This window comes from Leptonotus elevatus, chromosome 9 (assembly GCF_054856555.1).
Source record: "Leptonotus elevatus isolate MCC_2025b chromosome 9, RoL_Lele_1.0, whole genome shotgun sequence".
Taxonomy (NCBI): domain Eukaryota; kingdom Metazoa; phylum Chordata; class Actinopteri; order Syngnathiformes; family Syngnathidae; genus Leptonotus; species Leptonotus elevatus.
In genome coordinates, this window is record NC_141247.1 from 17,059,409 (window position 1) to 17,076,013 (window position 16,605).

At 41.5% G+C, this 16,605-nt stretch overlaps 2 protein-coding genes across 2 annotated transcripts in view; one reads left to right on the forward strand and one right to left on the reverse strand.

Moving 5' to 3' along the window:
- Positions 1 to 1,685: 1,685 nt before the first annotated feature.
- LOC147168587 (DNA dC->dU-editing enzyme APOBEC-3G-like) overlaps positions 1,686 to 16,605 on the reverse strand; it is a 144,219-nt gene continuing 129,299 nt past the window's right edge. The window contains exons 15-18 of the mRNA XM_086084539.1: positions 16,445 to 16,542; positions 16,269 to 16,349; positions 3,070 to 3,167; positions 1,686 to 2,097 (exon numbers count right to left, since the gene is read on the reverse strand). The gene's annotated coding sequence lies outside the window, so the exon portion shown is untranslated. The remainder of the gene's footprint in view (positions 2,098 to 3,069; positions 3,168 to 16,268; positions 16,350 to 16,444; positions 16,543 to 16,605) is intronic.
- LOC147168588 (uncharacterized) lies at positions 4,795 to 12,857 on the forward strand. Its single transcript, XM_086084537.1, has 2 exons — positions 4,795 to 6,214; positions 7,963 to 12,857. The coding sequence occupies exons 1-2, from the start codon at positions 4,918 to 4,920 to the stop codon at positions 8,823 to 8,825; spliced, it is 2,160 nt and encodes a 719-aa protein (XP_085940663.1). The 5' UTR covers positions 4,795 to 4,917; the 3' UTR covers positions 8,826 to 12,857.

Here is a 16,605-nt window from a genome sequence, read left to right on the forward strand (position 1 = left end):
GTCATATCGCTGCATTGACTTTTAGGGATGTGCAGTGCCAGCATAATATCCGAGGACTTAATATAAATGAAAGGCGGGTTATCTGCAGCATGCAGGCAATTATTGTTTTACTCCGCATTTTGCCGTGTATTTGGTTCTTGCAGGGCTTGTGATTTTTGTAATTGCACTAGTAAGCCTTTTTTTTTTTTTACACGATTTATCAGCGACAAGTCTCACAAGTTAAAAGAAGATGATAAGCAACTTGTTCTGTGCTAATCTGAGTTGTTGAAGTTATTCAGAAGATGAGATGACTTTCGCCTATTTGTGAAATAAGGACGGTGGTCGTATTTAAATGAATTATGGTACATACTCCAGAAATAAAATGTGGAGAAAAAGAAGAAAATGGTTGGGAAAAACAACTTTGGCTTAATTTAGGCACATGGGGGACTTGGAATGTGAGTTACATTCACTCTTTTTTTATTTCATTCTCAATCTGTACACGGCCCGCAGGAATTTGCATTATTCAGATCATCTGCCGGGTATCGCTCTGCCTCTTTTTTCTTTTCTTTTTTTGGTATATTGAATGTTATTTCTACTATAACAGAGTGTAGGACGAGGTTAAAATATCAGCCGAGTGCTGTTTCCTAATTTATTGTATTTATTTTTTAAATATATATTTTTGTTGAATCACAGTGATGTGCTCAGTTAGCATAAATGTTTTGCAGCTATTTTTTTTAAATGTTTTTTTCTAATTTTATGCTAAAAACTCACTCCAATACGATTCAAGGATGGTTCAATTTTGAAGTGCAATGATTTGATACGGTTCAACTCAGTTTGATTGTGGTTCGATTTGATGTGATACCGCTCCGTTTGAGAGAGTATGTTACAATGAGCTCTTTGTTGTCGTTTCCATACATTTGAATGAACTTGTCGATACTTCAAATATATATCTCTTCAGTAAAATACATTTCCATATGTATCACGATCTGTTTGACTAATATTGTATACCGCATATGCACTGTATATACATTAATTGGCACATAAAAATAGTGCTGACAAGTATTGCAGCTGTTCACATTCACGTTAATGTAATGTAGTGTTAATTGTATCCGCCATTTTTTAATTTAGTCTCAGTTTGAATCCAGTTTCATCACGCTTGTTAGTTTTTACCATAGTTAGTCAACCTCGTTCCGTTTTGATTTAGTCCATTTGTGGTTGACTTTGAATCTAGCATTTTAGTCTTTATTTTAGTCCAAGAAAACAAAAACTGTCAATGTTTTAGTCTAGTTTTAGTCAGGGCACTCATTTTACCCCTGTACTTATTTTGTCAGCAGATAATGTTTCGGATCTAAAACTATTTCACATAAACATTTCTCTCATCTTTTTGATGAAAACCGACTACGCACAGTGCAGACGCATCGCATACATATCCTATTTATATCCGCATACGAAAGAGGCCGGAATTGTACCGTTCACGCTGCATGAAAAAAATCAGACACTTGTGAAAAAAAATGGGAATTGAGCTGCAGTGTGAATGCAGCCAACGTTGCACTTAATAAAATCTGACCGTGTCTACCTTGGTGTTATAACGCATGGTTGTGGAAATAAATGCAAGGTGAATTAATTTGTTCCGGACTCACACTGTCATCATCATGAAGCCATTCATTAACTATACAGGCTGTGTTTTCAGTAAGATTCGAACCCTCATGCATATATACTGTGAACAAATTCAACCACTGCACAGTATAATGTAAAACTACAGCGAATAAGCAATTTTCACTTTAGTTTTTACACACATACGCAACATTTCGCCAACAAATGAGTCAACACTTTGAGCACACACGTCCATGTACAGACAGTAAATCGATCTTCAAGTTGGAAAAAACGACTCAGAGCAATTTGCTGCGGTAATAGGAACTGGGTAGTGCATTTTTATGGAGCAAATTTATATTCTATACACAGTATTCAACAACAGTGTACAGGAGAGCTATATATATTTCGGTTTTGTTGGTAACTGACTCAAAACATGTTTTAATTCAGCAATACCGTGAAAAAGTGGTTTAACTCACCTGCCTCACAGTTGTGAGGTTGAAGGTTCAAATCTCAGCTGCGGCCTTCCTGTGTGGAGTTTGATAAACACAAACATGGACAAAATTCTGAAATCGGAGGAATGTACAAATTCAATATCACTTTTAAAGTGGAAGTCAACCGTAAATATTTCTTTACAATAATATGTTATATGTCACCTTACCAGTCTAAACATGACATTCTGATTAATATTACATTTGTGGAATATGAGTTATGAAGCAAAATCCAGCCGTTTTTATCCACCTCAGGGAGCGGCCATTTTGCCACTTGCTGTCGACTGAAGATGACATCCATGTTGCTCAGCCTTCGGCAACCACCAATCACCGCTAATCTAAGATGAGCCGTGAGTGGTTGTTACCTGAGACCTGAGCAATTGTGATGTCATCTTCAGTTGACGGCAAGTGTTAAAATGGCCGTGGATAAAAAACGGCTGGATTTTGCCGCTTAACTCATATTCCACTAACACCATATCAACCAGAATACTATATTTAGACTAGTGGGGCTGCACAGAACATATTATTGTCAAAAAAAAAAAAAAGTGTTGACTTCCCCTTTAAACATGTACGATCATTTCCATAATTAGTCTTACATATTACTTTTATATTCAACTTTGATAGGTGGATTGCTCTGCATTTAACACGCATGTGCCTTTAAGAGGCGTGGCTTCGTCGGGTGGCATGTGACATCATCGAGTCCGTGTGAGTGTCTGTGAGCTGTGGTCGACAGCAGCTCCTGCGTGAGTGTGCTCACGGTGTCTGTCTATAACTGGTCTGCGAGCAAGTGCACGAATGACCGTGGCTCTCCTTTCCCTCATGAAAGGGCATTACACTAAGTAATCTTACTGTAAAAACTCAAATTATGATCAGTATAAGCCCCAGATTTCCATACTACAGCACGAATTTCCAAGACAGGTGTCGATTATTACTTTCCCTTGTGCCATTGCCGAAGTTCATTTCCGAGCTTTGTGAGCGGTGCCGAACAACAAAGAGCGCCATTTATTACCAGCACTGGCCCAAATTGTTTTGTGCCCTTTAACTGCTGCCGAGCCTCCGTCCGGCGTTTCCAATCAGCGAAGACGCCTCGTTGAGCCTCAAGGGTGCCTGCAAAGATCACAAGGGATGCGGTGGATTCAATCCATACGCTTTTTACATCTTTACCTCCTACTAAAAACGTCAGCAGTATGATGAATGTGGCCACCTGTGGATCGCACATTTGCACCAAAATATCGTCAGTCCGCGAAGGCTGCTAGAAGATTCCATTAACACACTCGCGTTCCCAGGATAAAAGCTTTTTTTTATTTTTATGGGATGACTGACTAATTGTCTGCAAGACAGAGTTACAAAAAATACGAGCCAGGCCATTGAAAAGCAGATAATTGCTCATGTGGAAGAATGCCAGAGGAAAGTTTTACAGCTTTGCACTTGTCACAAATAAAAGGTACATCCGTGTAACTTTTAGAGGTAGAATGGCTGGTTAACGGCTGGTGCTCTTTAAATCATGGGTTGGGGAACCTTTTCCCTTTCAGGAGCCATTTCAGGCTGTAATGAATTGATGAAAAAATATATCCATCCATCCACTTTCTATAGGGTTCGACTCCATGAGGGTTGCGGGAGTGCTGAAGCCAATCTCAAATGACTTTCGGTAGGTTGTAGATAAAACTCTGAAATGTGGGAAAACGTTTAATGAAACTTTTGGAACATCATTTCCAAATGCTTGGTGCAAACACAGCATTGCTCAGGGCCGGAGTATGACTGAGAGCAAAAGACAATTTGAACATGTGAAATTTCTTTGGGGGTTTTCAGGGGTGCTTTAAATGGTTGGCAGATGTGTGCTAACTACCATTTAACACAAGTTTGAATAGGAATAGTTATGGATAATTTTCAACACAACAACATCCACAGTTATAAGACGATGTGCAGATTTGTGCCTTATTTATCTTATTTCCACTTATACTTGCTAGAAGATTATTTTGTTGAGTTGAAGTTTGTTGCCCGTCACATTAATGGTGGAATAAATTTAGTTGTTTTTTTTCTTGGTATAATTTGATTTTTATATCACAAAACCTGGCCCATGAACACGGGTAATGTTACATGTTACAGTGGCTTAAAAAAATATTAAATATACTTTTTAGGAATATACCATCTGTCTCACTTAATTATGACATTGCAGTTTACATTCAACATTTTCATAACTTTTTGGCGTCCCTCTTTTGAATTGAAGTTTTTCACAAAATTCAAATTTACAGTGTATTGAGATGCAAATGTCATTGTTTTTCATTCAGTAAAAAACATGTAAATTGTGTACTATTATTTTAAATATATTTATTGAGCAAACAAGAATAAAAATACCAGTCAATCCAATTTACATGGATCCCATAATAAAATAAGCGGGGAACAAATAAAATGAAAACTAGATAAAATAACAACCAAATAATAATAATAATAATAATAAACAAACAATAACATGCAGGTAGCTCCAAGAATCAGTGTAAATTGTGTACTACGTGTATTTGAAAACTGCACCGTGACGTCATGCGCTGCAAGTGTGCGGCTCAGGAAGCCGCATCTCACCATTACGTCGACCCAGGTGACGTCATTGATCGCCGCACGATTATTGGTCAGCGGGTGCACGTTCCCCACTCGCCTGTGACGTCACCTTTTGTCGCTTCACCGCCCGGGGCTTTATTAAAAGGAGATAAAAGATCATGTTTAACCAGGTGGAGAGGACGTGTCTGATAGAAGTGCGCTATGTTCGGGCCTGTGTAGATTTGTTGTTTGTGCGGATGACTTGAACGTGAATCGGACTCTTTTTTTTATAAAAATAAATAGGACCAATGTAGGGGGGGCAGCAATGGCGGAGCTCATTAAACCGGAAGCCATCGTGGAAGCGGTGAAGGCGCGCGTCAGCCAGATCTCCGCCCCTCAAAGAGCCCTACTAGTGGCCGGCACGCCCGACTCCGAGACCAAGGCCATCCTGGTGGACACCATCACCGATGTGATCCAGAAGATTACGTCAGACGTGGTAAAGCACCTGCAGCCGGTGTTTATCGAGCATCTGCGGGGTCACGCGTCCCAGGCGCAGGTCAACATGGCGCTCGACCGGTGCAGTCCGAGGCTCGGCGAATGCATCACGGAGACCTTCTCGGCCGCCCTGGACAGTCCGCCGCAAAAGGGCGAGGACGTCATGGAGCTCACCTCTCTCATGGAGTCCGAGGTCAAGCACCGGGTCAACTCGGCCTTGACTGTAGCCAAAAGCACCTCCGAGTGGCCCAAGGAGCCCACCCTCCTCATCCGAGGGACCATGTCCAGCGTGGCCAACTTGGCCAACATCTTCCGCAAGGCCATGGAATACTTTCGGCACGTGTTCGCGCGGGCTCCAACCCCGCGCCAGTTGTGGTTGACGATCTCCACCATGAAGATGTGCGACATAGTCGAGGCCGTGAAGCGGATCCTTATCAAGTGGGCCAACCCGATAGATCCGCCGAAGCCACCCGACCCGGCCACGTTGGAGGACGCGCAATTAGCGGCGCTCGATATCACCAAGACCATCACCAAGGACGGCGGCAGCGGGGACGCGTCCATCAACCGCTTCAACCTCAACTGGAAGCTGATCTTAAAGAAAGTGAAGAACTTCTTCAAGAACCTGGAGAGGCGATGCGGGTTGGCTGGCAAGAAAATGCGGCGCTGCCGTTTCTTCCGCTTTGCTCGCATGCAGTTCGCGCGCATGCTGGGTTCGCTCAAGAGTTCCTTCAAGAACCGCGACGCGTGCCTCGTCTCGCTCACGCCGGACCGCCGTTCTCGAGCCGAGGACAGCAGTAGCCCGACCGCAGTGGGCAGCGACGGCTCCAAGTTGCCGCCCGCCTACCGGACCAGTACGCTGTGCGTCCGGCAGTCCCAGCACCCCGTCTTCGACTTCGAGTGCATCCAAGAGAGCGTGGATAAATTATACAACGAGTTTAGCCAAATGGATATTCCGGACCGGGCCGGGAAAGTCAAGCGGTACATCGACGAGAAGATCGGGAGCTTCTCGGAGGGTCTCACGTCGCAATTGTACGCGTACGTCATGTCCTGTCAGAGTGACGTGTACGAGGTGCCATCAGGCCGCCCGAAGACACCCCTGATGGACACTGTCCTCTGGGGCCAGCGGGGTAAGTAAGCGATGGACAAATACCAACATCCGGGCTTTTTATGATATTTCTATATTGCTTCCTTTGCATGGAGTAAACAAACGGCATATTGTATTGCTTTTTGCCTGTGACTATTCACAGTAAATTCAGTAGAGTACGTTTTACTTTAAACAGTCTATTAGGTCCCACTTTAAACAGTAAAATGTACACTTGGAAGAGAGTAAAATAAAAAAATGAAGAAAAAGTCACTCAAGAGTTGAGGAACAAACCCACAACTTCAGGTTGGTAGATTCCCTGTGTGTTACTGTTAGTATATCGTTCGTGTCATCTGGAATCGTTGTTATGCTTTTGGATAGAGGCAAACAGTAAGAGGGCATTGCTCATTGCTGTGGATTTTTTTCTTAAAAAAAATAAAAATAAAAATAAATATGTTAAATTCAGTCAAAATCTCTCTTTGCAAAATTTACTACTTAAATCTTTAATCTCACTCTGAATATTTTTACTCTCTTCCAAGTGTACATTTTACTGTTAAGAGTGGGACCAAATAGACTCTGTTTAGAGTAAAATTTGCTCAACAGAATTTACTGTATCCAAACCAGGTATCATCACATTTTGAAATCAAAATAATCCTCAAAAATCAAATGACAAAGATCCAAAAGTACAATTCTTTTCAATGAGCGGAGAGTTTCCTTTCACCGAATTGACCGCCATTTTGACTTGTGACGTAAGTTCATAATTGTCAATTGGTTTGCAAGTCTAAGATGGGAATTACAACCTATGGGAAAAATTGCAAATAGCAAAAATCAGCGAGAAACTCAAGCAGCCACTGTGTTTGTGCTCAGGCTGCTATCTGGTAACATTTTGGGATCAATGAAGTACTGTTATGTTGAAGGCAGTTTCAGTTGTTAGACCAGCAGTTTTCAAACTTTACAAGTACCACTTACTTTTACCTCGTTGCCCGAAAATGACATCATGGTGCCGGCCCGGTCTCAGGTAACGGCTCACCTGTTTTTTTGGCTTTGGTTATGTGACGTTGGCAAGCTGAGCACTGTGATGGATTAAATACAGGTGGATTTTTCTGCTGAATTCATATTCCACAAACACAATATTAGTCCGAATATTGTGTTTAGGGGACGCATAGAACATATTGTAAAGAAGTTTCCAAGCCTGAATGGAACTAAAGTTGATCAAGTTTAATTAAAAAAAATAATAATTACATTAACTGCTTTGGCAATTGGAAATCAGTTTAAGGGAAATTGGATCATTTCACAGCACACGGATGCATCAGAGTACACGGCCTTAAAGGGATACTTGACTCATTGAGCCATTTTCAGCAGTAAAAAGTTAATATTTTGTCCAGAATACCTTTAATAACCCCCCCCCCCCCCCCGCCCCCACCCAAATTTCTGTTGACATCACCTGTGCTGAGGCAGTAGGTAATGACTAATCATGGCTCAGTTTGCTGACCAACCCCAGACAACAGGTGAGCCATGATTGGTCGTTACCTACTTGCTCAGCACAGGTGATGTCATCAATCGAAAGCAAGTATAATTTTTTTTTTTAAAGGTATTAATTGTATACCAAAAAATAATGTAGTTATCGGATTCATTCTGGACAAAATACTAACTTTTTACTGCTGAGAATGGCTCAATGAGACAAGTATCCCTTTAAATTACCCTCAATGACCATTTTATTCCTATAGAAAGTTTCAGATTTGGAACATTTCCCAAATTCCCCATTTTGAAAATTCCTTGTATTTGCAACCCTAGGTAAGATCCAGTGGGACGGTCAGATCTTCTCCCCGGAGGTGCTGTACGCCATGACGGAGGACGCCGTGTGGCGGTTCCTGCAGCAGCTCTTCCTCTGGCTGGAGATGGAGCCGGCCAACGAGGAGAGCTATGCCGACGAGGTGTCCGGCGCTCTCAGGGACATCAATCAGCTGATGGAGAAGGCCATGACCCCGCAGACCGACGACGAACCCACGGAGGAGCGAGTGGTCCCCAAACTGGACTTGGCGCAATCCTCGGAGGCCTCCGCGTCGACGCTGCGCACCACCACCCCGGAGGTCAGAACCCGCACACCGGAGGTACGCACCACCACGTCGGACTTGCGCACCGGCACCACGCAGGACTTGCGCTCGGGCTCCTCGCCGGACGACACCTCGCCGGACGGCACCACCACCGAGGACGTGACGTCCGAGCCGGAGTCGGTCACCAACCCGGAGTTGCAGGAGAAGCTGACGCGGCTGCTGGTGTACACTCTGATCGCGCAGCTGGACCAGAGGCTGCAGCGCAAGCGCAAGACGGGCGTGCGCATCGACGCCCTCGTCCTCGTCATCGAGCGGCTCTTGTACCGTGCCCTGGAGGAGATCAGCCCCCGCCACATCGCGGACATCCGGAACTTGGCCAGCAGCATGGACCAGGTGGTCACGCCGGTGGTGAAAGACCTCATGGTGGAGTTCGGCACCCCGCACAAACTGGTGGAGGCCGTATTGGCGGACCAACCCTTGTTTGACGACGCGGTCTTCCGGCACCTCAAGATCCACATCTGCGCCCTCAAAGATCCACCCAAGCGGGGTAACATCTTCTCAATTCTGGCCAAAGCTTTGACCATGCTCCGCTTCACCAATTGATGTCACTTTCCAGATGCGGAAGTCCATACAGTTTAATCTGCACCTGTGTGACGGGTTCAAAAACGACACTACACCTGTAGACACTCACAGGCAATTCAAATTATCTACACCTGCACAATTTTGTGACTTTAAACAATAGTTGGGTTTCCATACACCCATTTTTATTCAATTTTTATGCATCCATTTTATTCCAAAATGCGCAAAAATGTTTTTACGCTCAGAGGGGGGTAGATTTTGAAGCGTATCGAAAAACGGAAAATGCGAATTTCGGCTATGGAAACGGGTTTTGCGGATAACCGCTGGCGAGACTGGATACACGTCGCACATTTTGACCGGATATTACGTCACACGTACGTTTAAGGTAATGTCAGTTACGTTTGGGGGAGATGACAAAACAGAATTTTGGGGGTAATTAATTAAAGAAGCAAATATTAAAGCAATTTTAGATGGAAAATGGCAAATAATCGCTACGGTTTATCAAGAATTACAAAAGAAAACTCATACGATGTCATCGCATGGTGCAGTCGCTTCCTGGTCTTCTTCCCCTTCTTTTAAATTACTGGTGGATCACATCTCTATGGTGTATACCGCCACCTACAGTGGCGGAGTCCCCTCTCAATATTCGCAAAAGAAGAACAGATGGAAACGGGCATAAGTCGCATGTCCATTTTTGCGCATTTTCAGTAAATTTGCTTAAAACATTTGAAACAATTGGATGGAAACCTGACTAATAATGCTCAGTTTTGATTGACACTGCCAGAGGTCATAATTTATATGATAGTGAAGAGTTGGTGCAATGCATCATTGCTAAGCTTATGAAGCTTAAGCTCCATGAAGGTCAGAATACCCACAGTGTAATGCAGTAATAAATATTTTAAATATAAACACATGCTATGCTGATTGTATTACTGATTAGAAAATGGATGTATCATCTTGTTGACTTCACATTGCAGAGCAGTAAAGTTTCAATATGCTCAATTTATGTCCTTCATAAAGGGAATCTACTTCATATGCCCCTTACGGCTCATTGTAGCACCCCAATACAAGAGTCTTTTTTTTCCCGTGCTAAAAATGTTCCCAAACTAAAATTAATGCAAGAGCGAGTAAGAAGTTTTGACGCGGTCCACCATGCAGTTATGAAAGCCTAAAGCCGCGGGAAATGTTCTATTTACTGTATATATCTGTATAAAAGATAGTTTGTTATATATGTTGATACATGGGGGTGCAATATGATTCCAGAACGGTTTATTTTAAAGTGGAAAGATTCGGTTCAATTTAGCAGGATTTGGATTCCACTGGGTACGGCTGAGTTCAAAGTTGTCAGTTAATAATATGATCAGTAAGCTGCTGTAAATGTCATTTCCTTCAAAGTTGATTCATCAACATCTCGATGCATGAACATAACACATCAGGAACGTCCTGGGAAAATATTCATTGGCATGGGTTTACCGGCCCGGAAATGGACCCCCGGGATGGGAAACCTGGTTTGGTGGCCCGGTTTGGAAAACTCGCGATGATTAACGTGTAGCAGGAATATACATCACTGTAAAAACGACAGCAATAAACTTTTCTGACAGTGTCAATTAAAACAGCATGCAGGTCTTTTGTACCAAATTTTTCCAGCATTGTTGCCACTAAGCACTCATGAATATGATCATTCATTTGATTCATTATAAATCAACATTTACCATTAAAGACATTACCAATCACAGTATCATCGTAATTCAATGCATGTCATGTAAATAGGTGTTTATAGATATTTACAGATATATTAATAAACTGCACAAATACACCGCAGCCGCCTACAAAGTTAACAGGTTGTTTATAAATGGCAGCAAATGTTTCCAGGTGTGCGCTAACGTCCCTGCCGGCACTAAAGTGACGGTGCTATGAATGGTGGGTAAAAAAGTGGGGCTAAGGGCCTACTGCGCTGCTAAACATTGACGGTAATTGAGTTACTTTTGACCCAGCAGCTGCTACATTCGTTTTAGCTCCTCACTAGAGATGTACGGACCCATCTGGCTGTGGCAGGAATGAATGGCAAAACGATTTTAGAGTTCTCCTTGTTTACCTTCTTTGTGCACTCACCGACCATAAATCAAAATTTGTATCAACCATTTTGTCTTTGAGTATCAACGCTAGCAAAGCTAGCCACATTAAAAAATACGTTTAATGGATTTGTCCCGATCTGATCATGTAATTTTATGACCATCAGTATCAGGTGAAAAATATATTTTTTATTTATTTTTTTGCTGAATTTGAAAGGTTACAAATACAAGGATGTTTATTGTCGTGCAACTTAAAAACACCTGTATGATATATTCCTCCATCGTTCAAAATGTTATCTTGACGTGTTGGGTAGAGTTAGCTCTGTTGCTTCACTAATGTAGCATCCGGCGGTAACACAACAGTCGCTTTTCTACTATGCCATCCTTATGCTTCACTCGCCAGACATGAGTAATCAATCCACACTTAATCCAGCTGTTACGTTGATGTAACAGTTTGATTTAGCATAAATTGATTAATCATGCCTGGAGAGTGGGGCAAGGAGAATGATGTGCTCAAAAGGCACTGTGCAAAAGTACTTTTGTCAAACCTTACTAAACAAGAGGCTTCAAGCCTTTTTCACACTGCGCTCGCTTTGCTTGCTAGCTTGCCCATTTTTGGAAATCCTTGCAAAGTGGCCTACCAGGAAAGCCCAGCCCCCCTCCAATTGGATATACCTTTCTGACATCACCGCAGCAATCAGCCACCTTGCGCGTTATGACGTAGGTCGAACGATGTCGCACTGTGCATCGTTAAGTGCAGTGTGAAAAGGTCTTTAAGAGACGCGGCAGTCGGTGGGTTGGCTGCCTGCGCTCCTAATGTGTTGGTTAGTCCACTTGACTCACAAGCCGGAGGAGTTTGGTAACACCGTTTCAAACTTCAGGCCCGATAACGTACACATGCGCTTCAAGATAAGAGTTCTCTAGTTGTTGCCAAGAGTGACATTCCTTGAAAACATGCGACCAGAATATTTTGAATATATTTCCACTAAATATGTTTTATTGTATTTTTCTCTTTTATTCATTGTATTGTATTTTCTATTTAAAATAGTTAAGATTGTATTTTAATCTATTTTATTTATTGTATTGTATTTTCTCTTTAAAATATTTACAAATAAATGGAGAAAGAGAAAATTGCTATTAATTTCACGTGATTTTAAGAAAAAAAAAATACCCAGGATAAACTTATCAGGATATAAAATGTTATTCATATCGCACAGCACTTGTCACAACATAATCATCAAGGTCAAATATTGCCAAATGGAACTTTTTCAAGCTGCGACTTAAGCCCGACTGTACAGCTTAATTGAACCAACAAAAGGAGATCACGTGCTTGATTGACAAAATATTTGAAAAAAAAAAAAAAAAAAAGAGGAGCTAATGGCAGCCAGTCAGCGTCCAAAACACGACGTGGCTTCTCGGCGACGCAGGTATGTGAGGAGACTCCACAATGAGTGTCAAACCCGCCTCGATGCCGATTGCTCCACAGACAGGACGCAGATGGAGTAAACAATTTAACATTCATGTAATGTTGTAGCGGGCCTGTTGTAACGAGTGGATCGTTTTAACGTTCTCACGACAGGGATAATGCCTGCAGTTTGAAAGTATTTCAATTTGGAAACATTGCAGCTTTGACTTGTACAGGTAATTAGTGTACATTGAATTTTGTGTAGTACTAAGATTTATGTTGTTCATTTCAAAACGACACGAGTTGGTCTATATTCTGCATGACCCTGAAATGGGATTTAATTTGTGACTGAATGTGAAGCTACCTCTTAGAAGTGGAGTTAAGTACTCTTAACATTTACAAGGCTGCACTCTGTAAAATTGATTAATTGACCTTTTGCCAAGATCTTTATTTTGTTACTGCAATATGTGGAATTTATATTTCATTTTGTGTGTTTAAGGCAGGAACCTTTTTTTGTGCTGCACCATTGATATGCTTTAAGATTTTATTTACTTTACTGCCTGTTTTGAACCACTAGACTTGTAGCCATATAAAAAGGTGTTAAGTTGGGATACTCTTATTCAAATAAAAGAAATTAAGACGATTCAGACAATTTGGATGTGATCTTTTTCCCCCTCAATTCTTTACTGAAGTATTGGATTGGGACTCAGTATCTGCAGAGACTCAAAATCAAGGAACTTTGACTTGGAGGAACAAATACGTGATCGGGACCCAATATTTTCTGAATCAAAGCTGAGATTGAATAATTTTGTAAATCAACAGAAATCCAAATACCAGATTTTATCAGAATACTTGGACTGTTTTGTTTTCATGCTACTGCACAAAGCACCTGCAGGCATTTTTACAAGTACTATTTGTACATATTTTTATGTTAATAAGTGAAATTAGTTTTAAATGAAGCAAGAAAATCCAGTGAATTAATGGCAAAGATCTTTAAAACTCATTTACAAGTCATTGGAGAAACTGTTTACATGCTGCTGTTCTGGTTAGCGACAGACGTGCCTTAGTGATGTGAAACCCCCAATACAAAGAGTTTACAGTGCCTATAAGGCTTAGTCAGAAGCATCGTGCTCATTTTGTGTTGCTTCTTGATGAATTACGCACCTGGTGAGCAGCATAATCCAAAGCAATTTACATTGTGCCAAGATGTGCCAAACATTTAAGACGGAAGGCGTTCGTATCATCCGGTGTTTTCATCCGTGCTGCTAAAAACGCTTCTGTCATCTCACAGTGTTTCTATTCAACCCATCACACCTGCCCGTTTCATGCTACGCAGGTAATGTTCTTATCCAATGGCAACACCTTTGCCGCCGCCGCTATAAATATCGCTGTCGCTTGGGTGAAAGATAGCAGAAAACACGATTTGCCCGAGATTACATTTTTGTTGATTGCACCGAATGTAAATGAAGCAATGTAGCGTTGAAGTAAATAAACGGCAGCAAACGCATAAAATCATTCTCTGGCTTTTAAACTTTAATCAAACTTTGTCTGCCCGTATGCCATCAATCTTGAGGCTTCATTTCCATACCTTTACATAATGCCTCCTACTCCTGATTAACTATGGGAAATAAATAGCGGGAGCATCTGTAGCGTGTATTTATAATACTGTGTACCGTAAGGCTACAGACATCATTTTAAAATGCAAAAGTGTGCTTCACATGTGCAGCATCTGTGAAAAAGCCTCCAGTCACTGTAAACGTGAAGCACATAAAATGCTTAGGCACAGGCTCCATACCAGGGGCCTCATTTATCAACTGTGCGTACTCATAGATGTATAAGAACATTCCCGTGCAAAGAATGGGCTTTGTCAACAGATCACTTACTGATGTGAATCATGTGATTAATACATTTTTTCGTTGCTTTACTAAATGTCAGTCCTACAAGAATTTGGAACCTTGTCTTCAAACAAATTGATAAATGAGGCCCCAGGAAAACCACAATGTGTACTTTAGTTTATATCTTCAAATAGTGGCCTACGCGTATAACCCGAGACAAATAAGCACCACACCCCAAATAGGAAGGAAGCAGATTGTAAGTGATTACCTCATGTATAAAATAAGGTGGTCGGACGAATATGTGCAATATGTATTCACATGTATAGCGGAACATATGGTGCTCCACAGGGTTCAATTCTGGGGCCTCTACTGTTTTCATTGTGTCTGCTGCCCCTGGGTTCCATCAGTGATTGGAGTCAGCATCCTAACTGCGTGATTTGCAATACCAAGTTGAGCAATTATAATCCAGCACAGCTAGCTAATTAGTAAAATTCAAAAATTCATTACGATCCATGGAGATGCGGGATACAAGAACATGCGGGATACAAGAAAACAACACTTTCTGAATGTAACGTGAAGAGCCAGATTCCCTGTAAATTTGGTTCACCAGTAAAGCCTATACCTATGTTTTGAATTATTTTTATTTTTATTTTATTTTTCAATAAGGAAGGGTTCGGTGAATGCGCATAAGAAATCGGTGGGGTCAACACCTCCAACAAGGTTAGGAACCACTGACAGTACTTTACTTGAGTATTTACTTCTTATTATTTACCAGTTCAGGGTGTTCCTCGCCTACTGCCCAAAACCAGCTGGTTAAATAATAATAATAAAAAAACTTCACATACATTGCAATTATTTGCCATTAATTACTATTTTCTCATAAAAAAAAACCCATTTAAATTAGTTTTTGTTTTTTGGGGGAATATAATGGATATATGTCATTTATATTAATTTCAATGGGGAAATACTGTGTACTGGCAAGTACTGTGGATCCCTGCTATTCACAGGGCATTCGCAAGGACTGGGCCAGATAAATATTGACATGATAAATATTTGAAAGAAAACAATGAAATAGCTTAATATATAAGTATTGATAAGGCTGTATTTCTTTTTGATTTGTTTCTATTAATACAATCACATGGAGGGACACACAAAACAATTGCATTTTCTGCAAAGTGGCAATTCAAAGCAAGGCTGGGAAAACTCATTTCATACGGATGTGTAATCTCCTCACTGTCTGCATGATAGCAAGTATTTGTTGTTGTCACATAAGAATAAGCAGTTTGTCAACATAGTTAATTCTTATCAGTTGTTCTTTGACAAACAAAGGCTACAAATGATAGCATCGGCACGTCAATACATATGCGGCAGAAGCATAAAGGGGAGGGAAAGAAAAGTCACATTGCGATAGGAAACAAAGCAAAAAGTTATTTTCATCTTGGGCCTCCTGGGGCCTGCGCCGGTTCAAACCATCCTTGATATCTTCAAACAATCTGGCTCAATATTACCGAGCAGCTGCAATCGCGGATAAGCCGTGTAGCAAAAAGGTGCTTATCAAGTCAGTAAGTCAAACCTGGTTGAGATCATGTAATTCTCGGGAATAAAACCAACATCTTTATGGGAAAGGCGGCGCAAAACAGCAAATATTTGTAATTAAATTGCAACCTTAAAGCGCAACTTACACTCCACGATAACAACCAAAATTGGGTTATAAACAGACCAAAAAGTGTTTTTGTAAAATATTCCGTCGATGAATAGGGGTTCAAATGTCTTGTAGCGGAGCGGGACTTGCCGTCAGTACTCATGTTGCAAAATTCCGACTAAATTCTTGTGAGATCGTTCATCTGTTCCGGTGTTTGGCATGCTTTGATTCTACAAAAATCCATCCTCTAACATTTCCTCCTCAAAGCTCTTGTTCAAATTTGCTGCGGGCGGCCGCATTCCAAGAGCTCTTCCATCAAAGTGGGCGACGGTATGAAGTAAATTAATTTCACATGAGGAGGCCCCATAACTCAGCCTGAACCTCCATACCTCCACGCGCGCGCGCGTGTGTGTGTGTGTGATCTCACTGTACAGCAACGCTTTCAAATGCTTTCATTCTTAACTCAATAATGATTATTCGTCGGGCTGAATAGCACGTTAAAGGGCTACTCACCTTGACCCTGGCACCGCGCTTGCACAAATACTGTTAGTCACCGCAGACAGCTGGTCAATGTAGGCGCTGATTGTATTTCTGCTGTTGGGTTTGAGCCGAGGAAGTGCACAGGTGAAGTATGTTCTGTTTGGTATAAACTAGAGAAAAGGGACATGGGGATAATTGCTGATTCTTACCCGGCTCGATCGTCTGAGGAACGCCCTTTCAGCTCAGGCTAACGGAGGGTAGGAAATCTTTGGCCATTCTTCAACAATGTTCGATGTTTCCATATCCACTATAAGAAAAAAAGACAAACATTGCAACTAACTACACTGTACAGTAGTTAACACAGTTAGCC

Excerpts from the sequence above, each read along its gene's own strand:
- LOC147168588 (XM_086084537.1), top strand. The coding sequence starts at position 4,918 with ATGGCGGAGCTCATTAAACCGGAAGCCATCGTGGAAGCGGTGAAGGCG. Across the intron at positions 6,215-7,962 it reads TGTCCTCTGGGGCCAGCGGG|GTAAGATCCAGTGGGACGGT; the intron begins GTAAGTAAGCGA and ends TTGCAACCCTAG.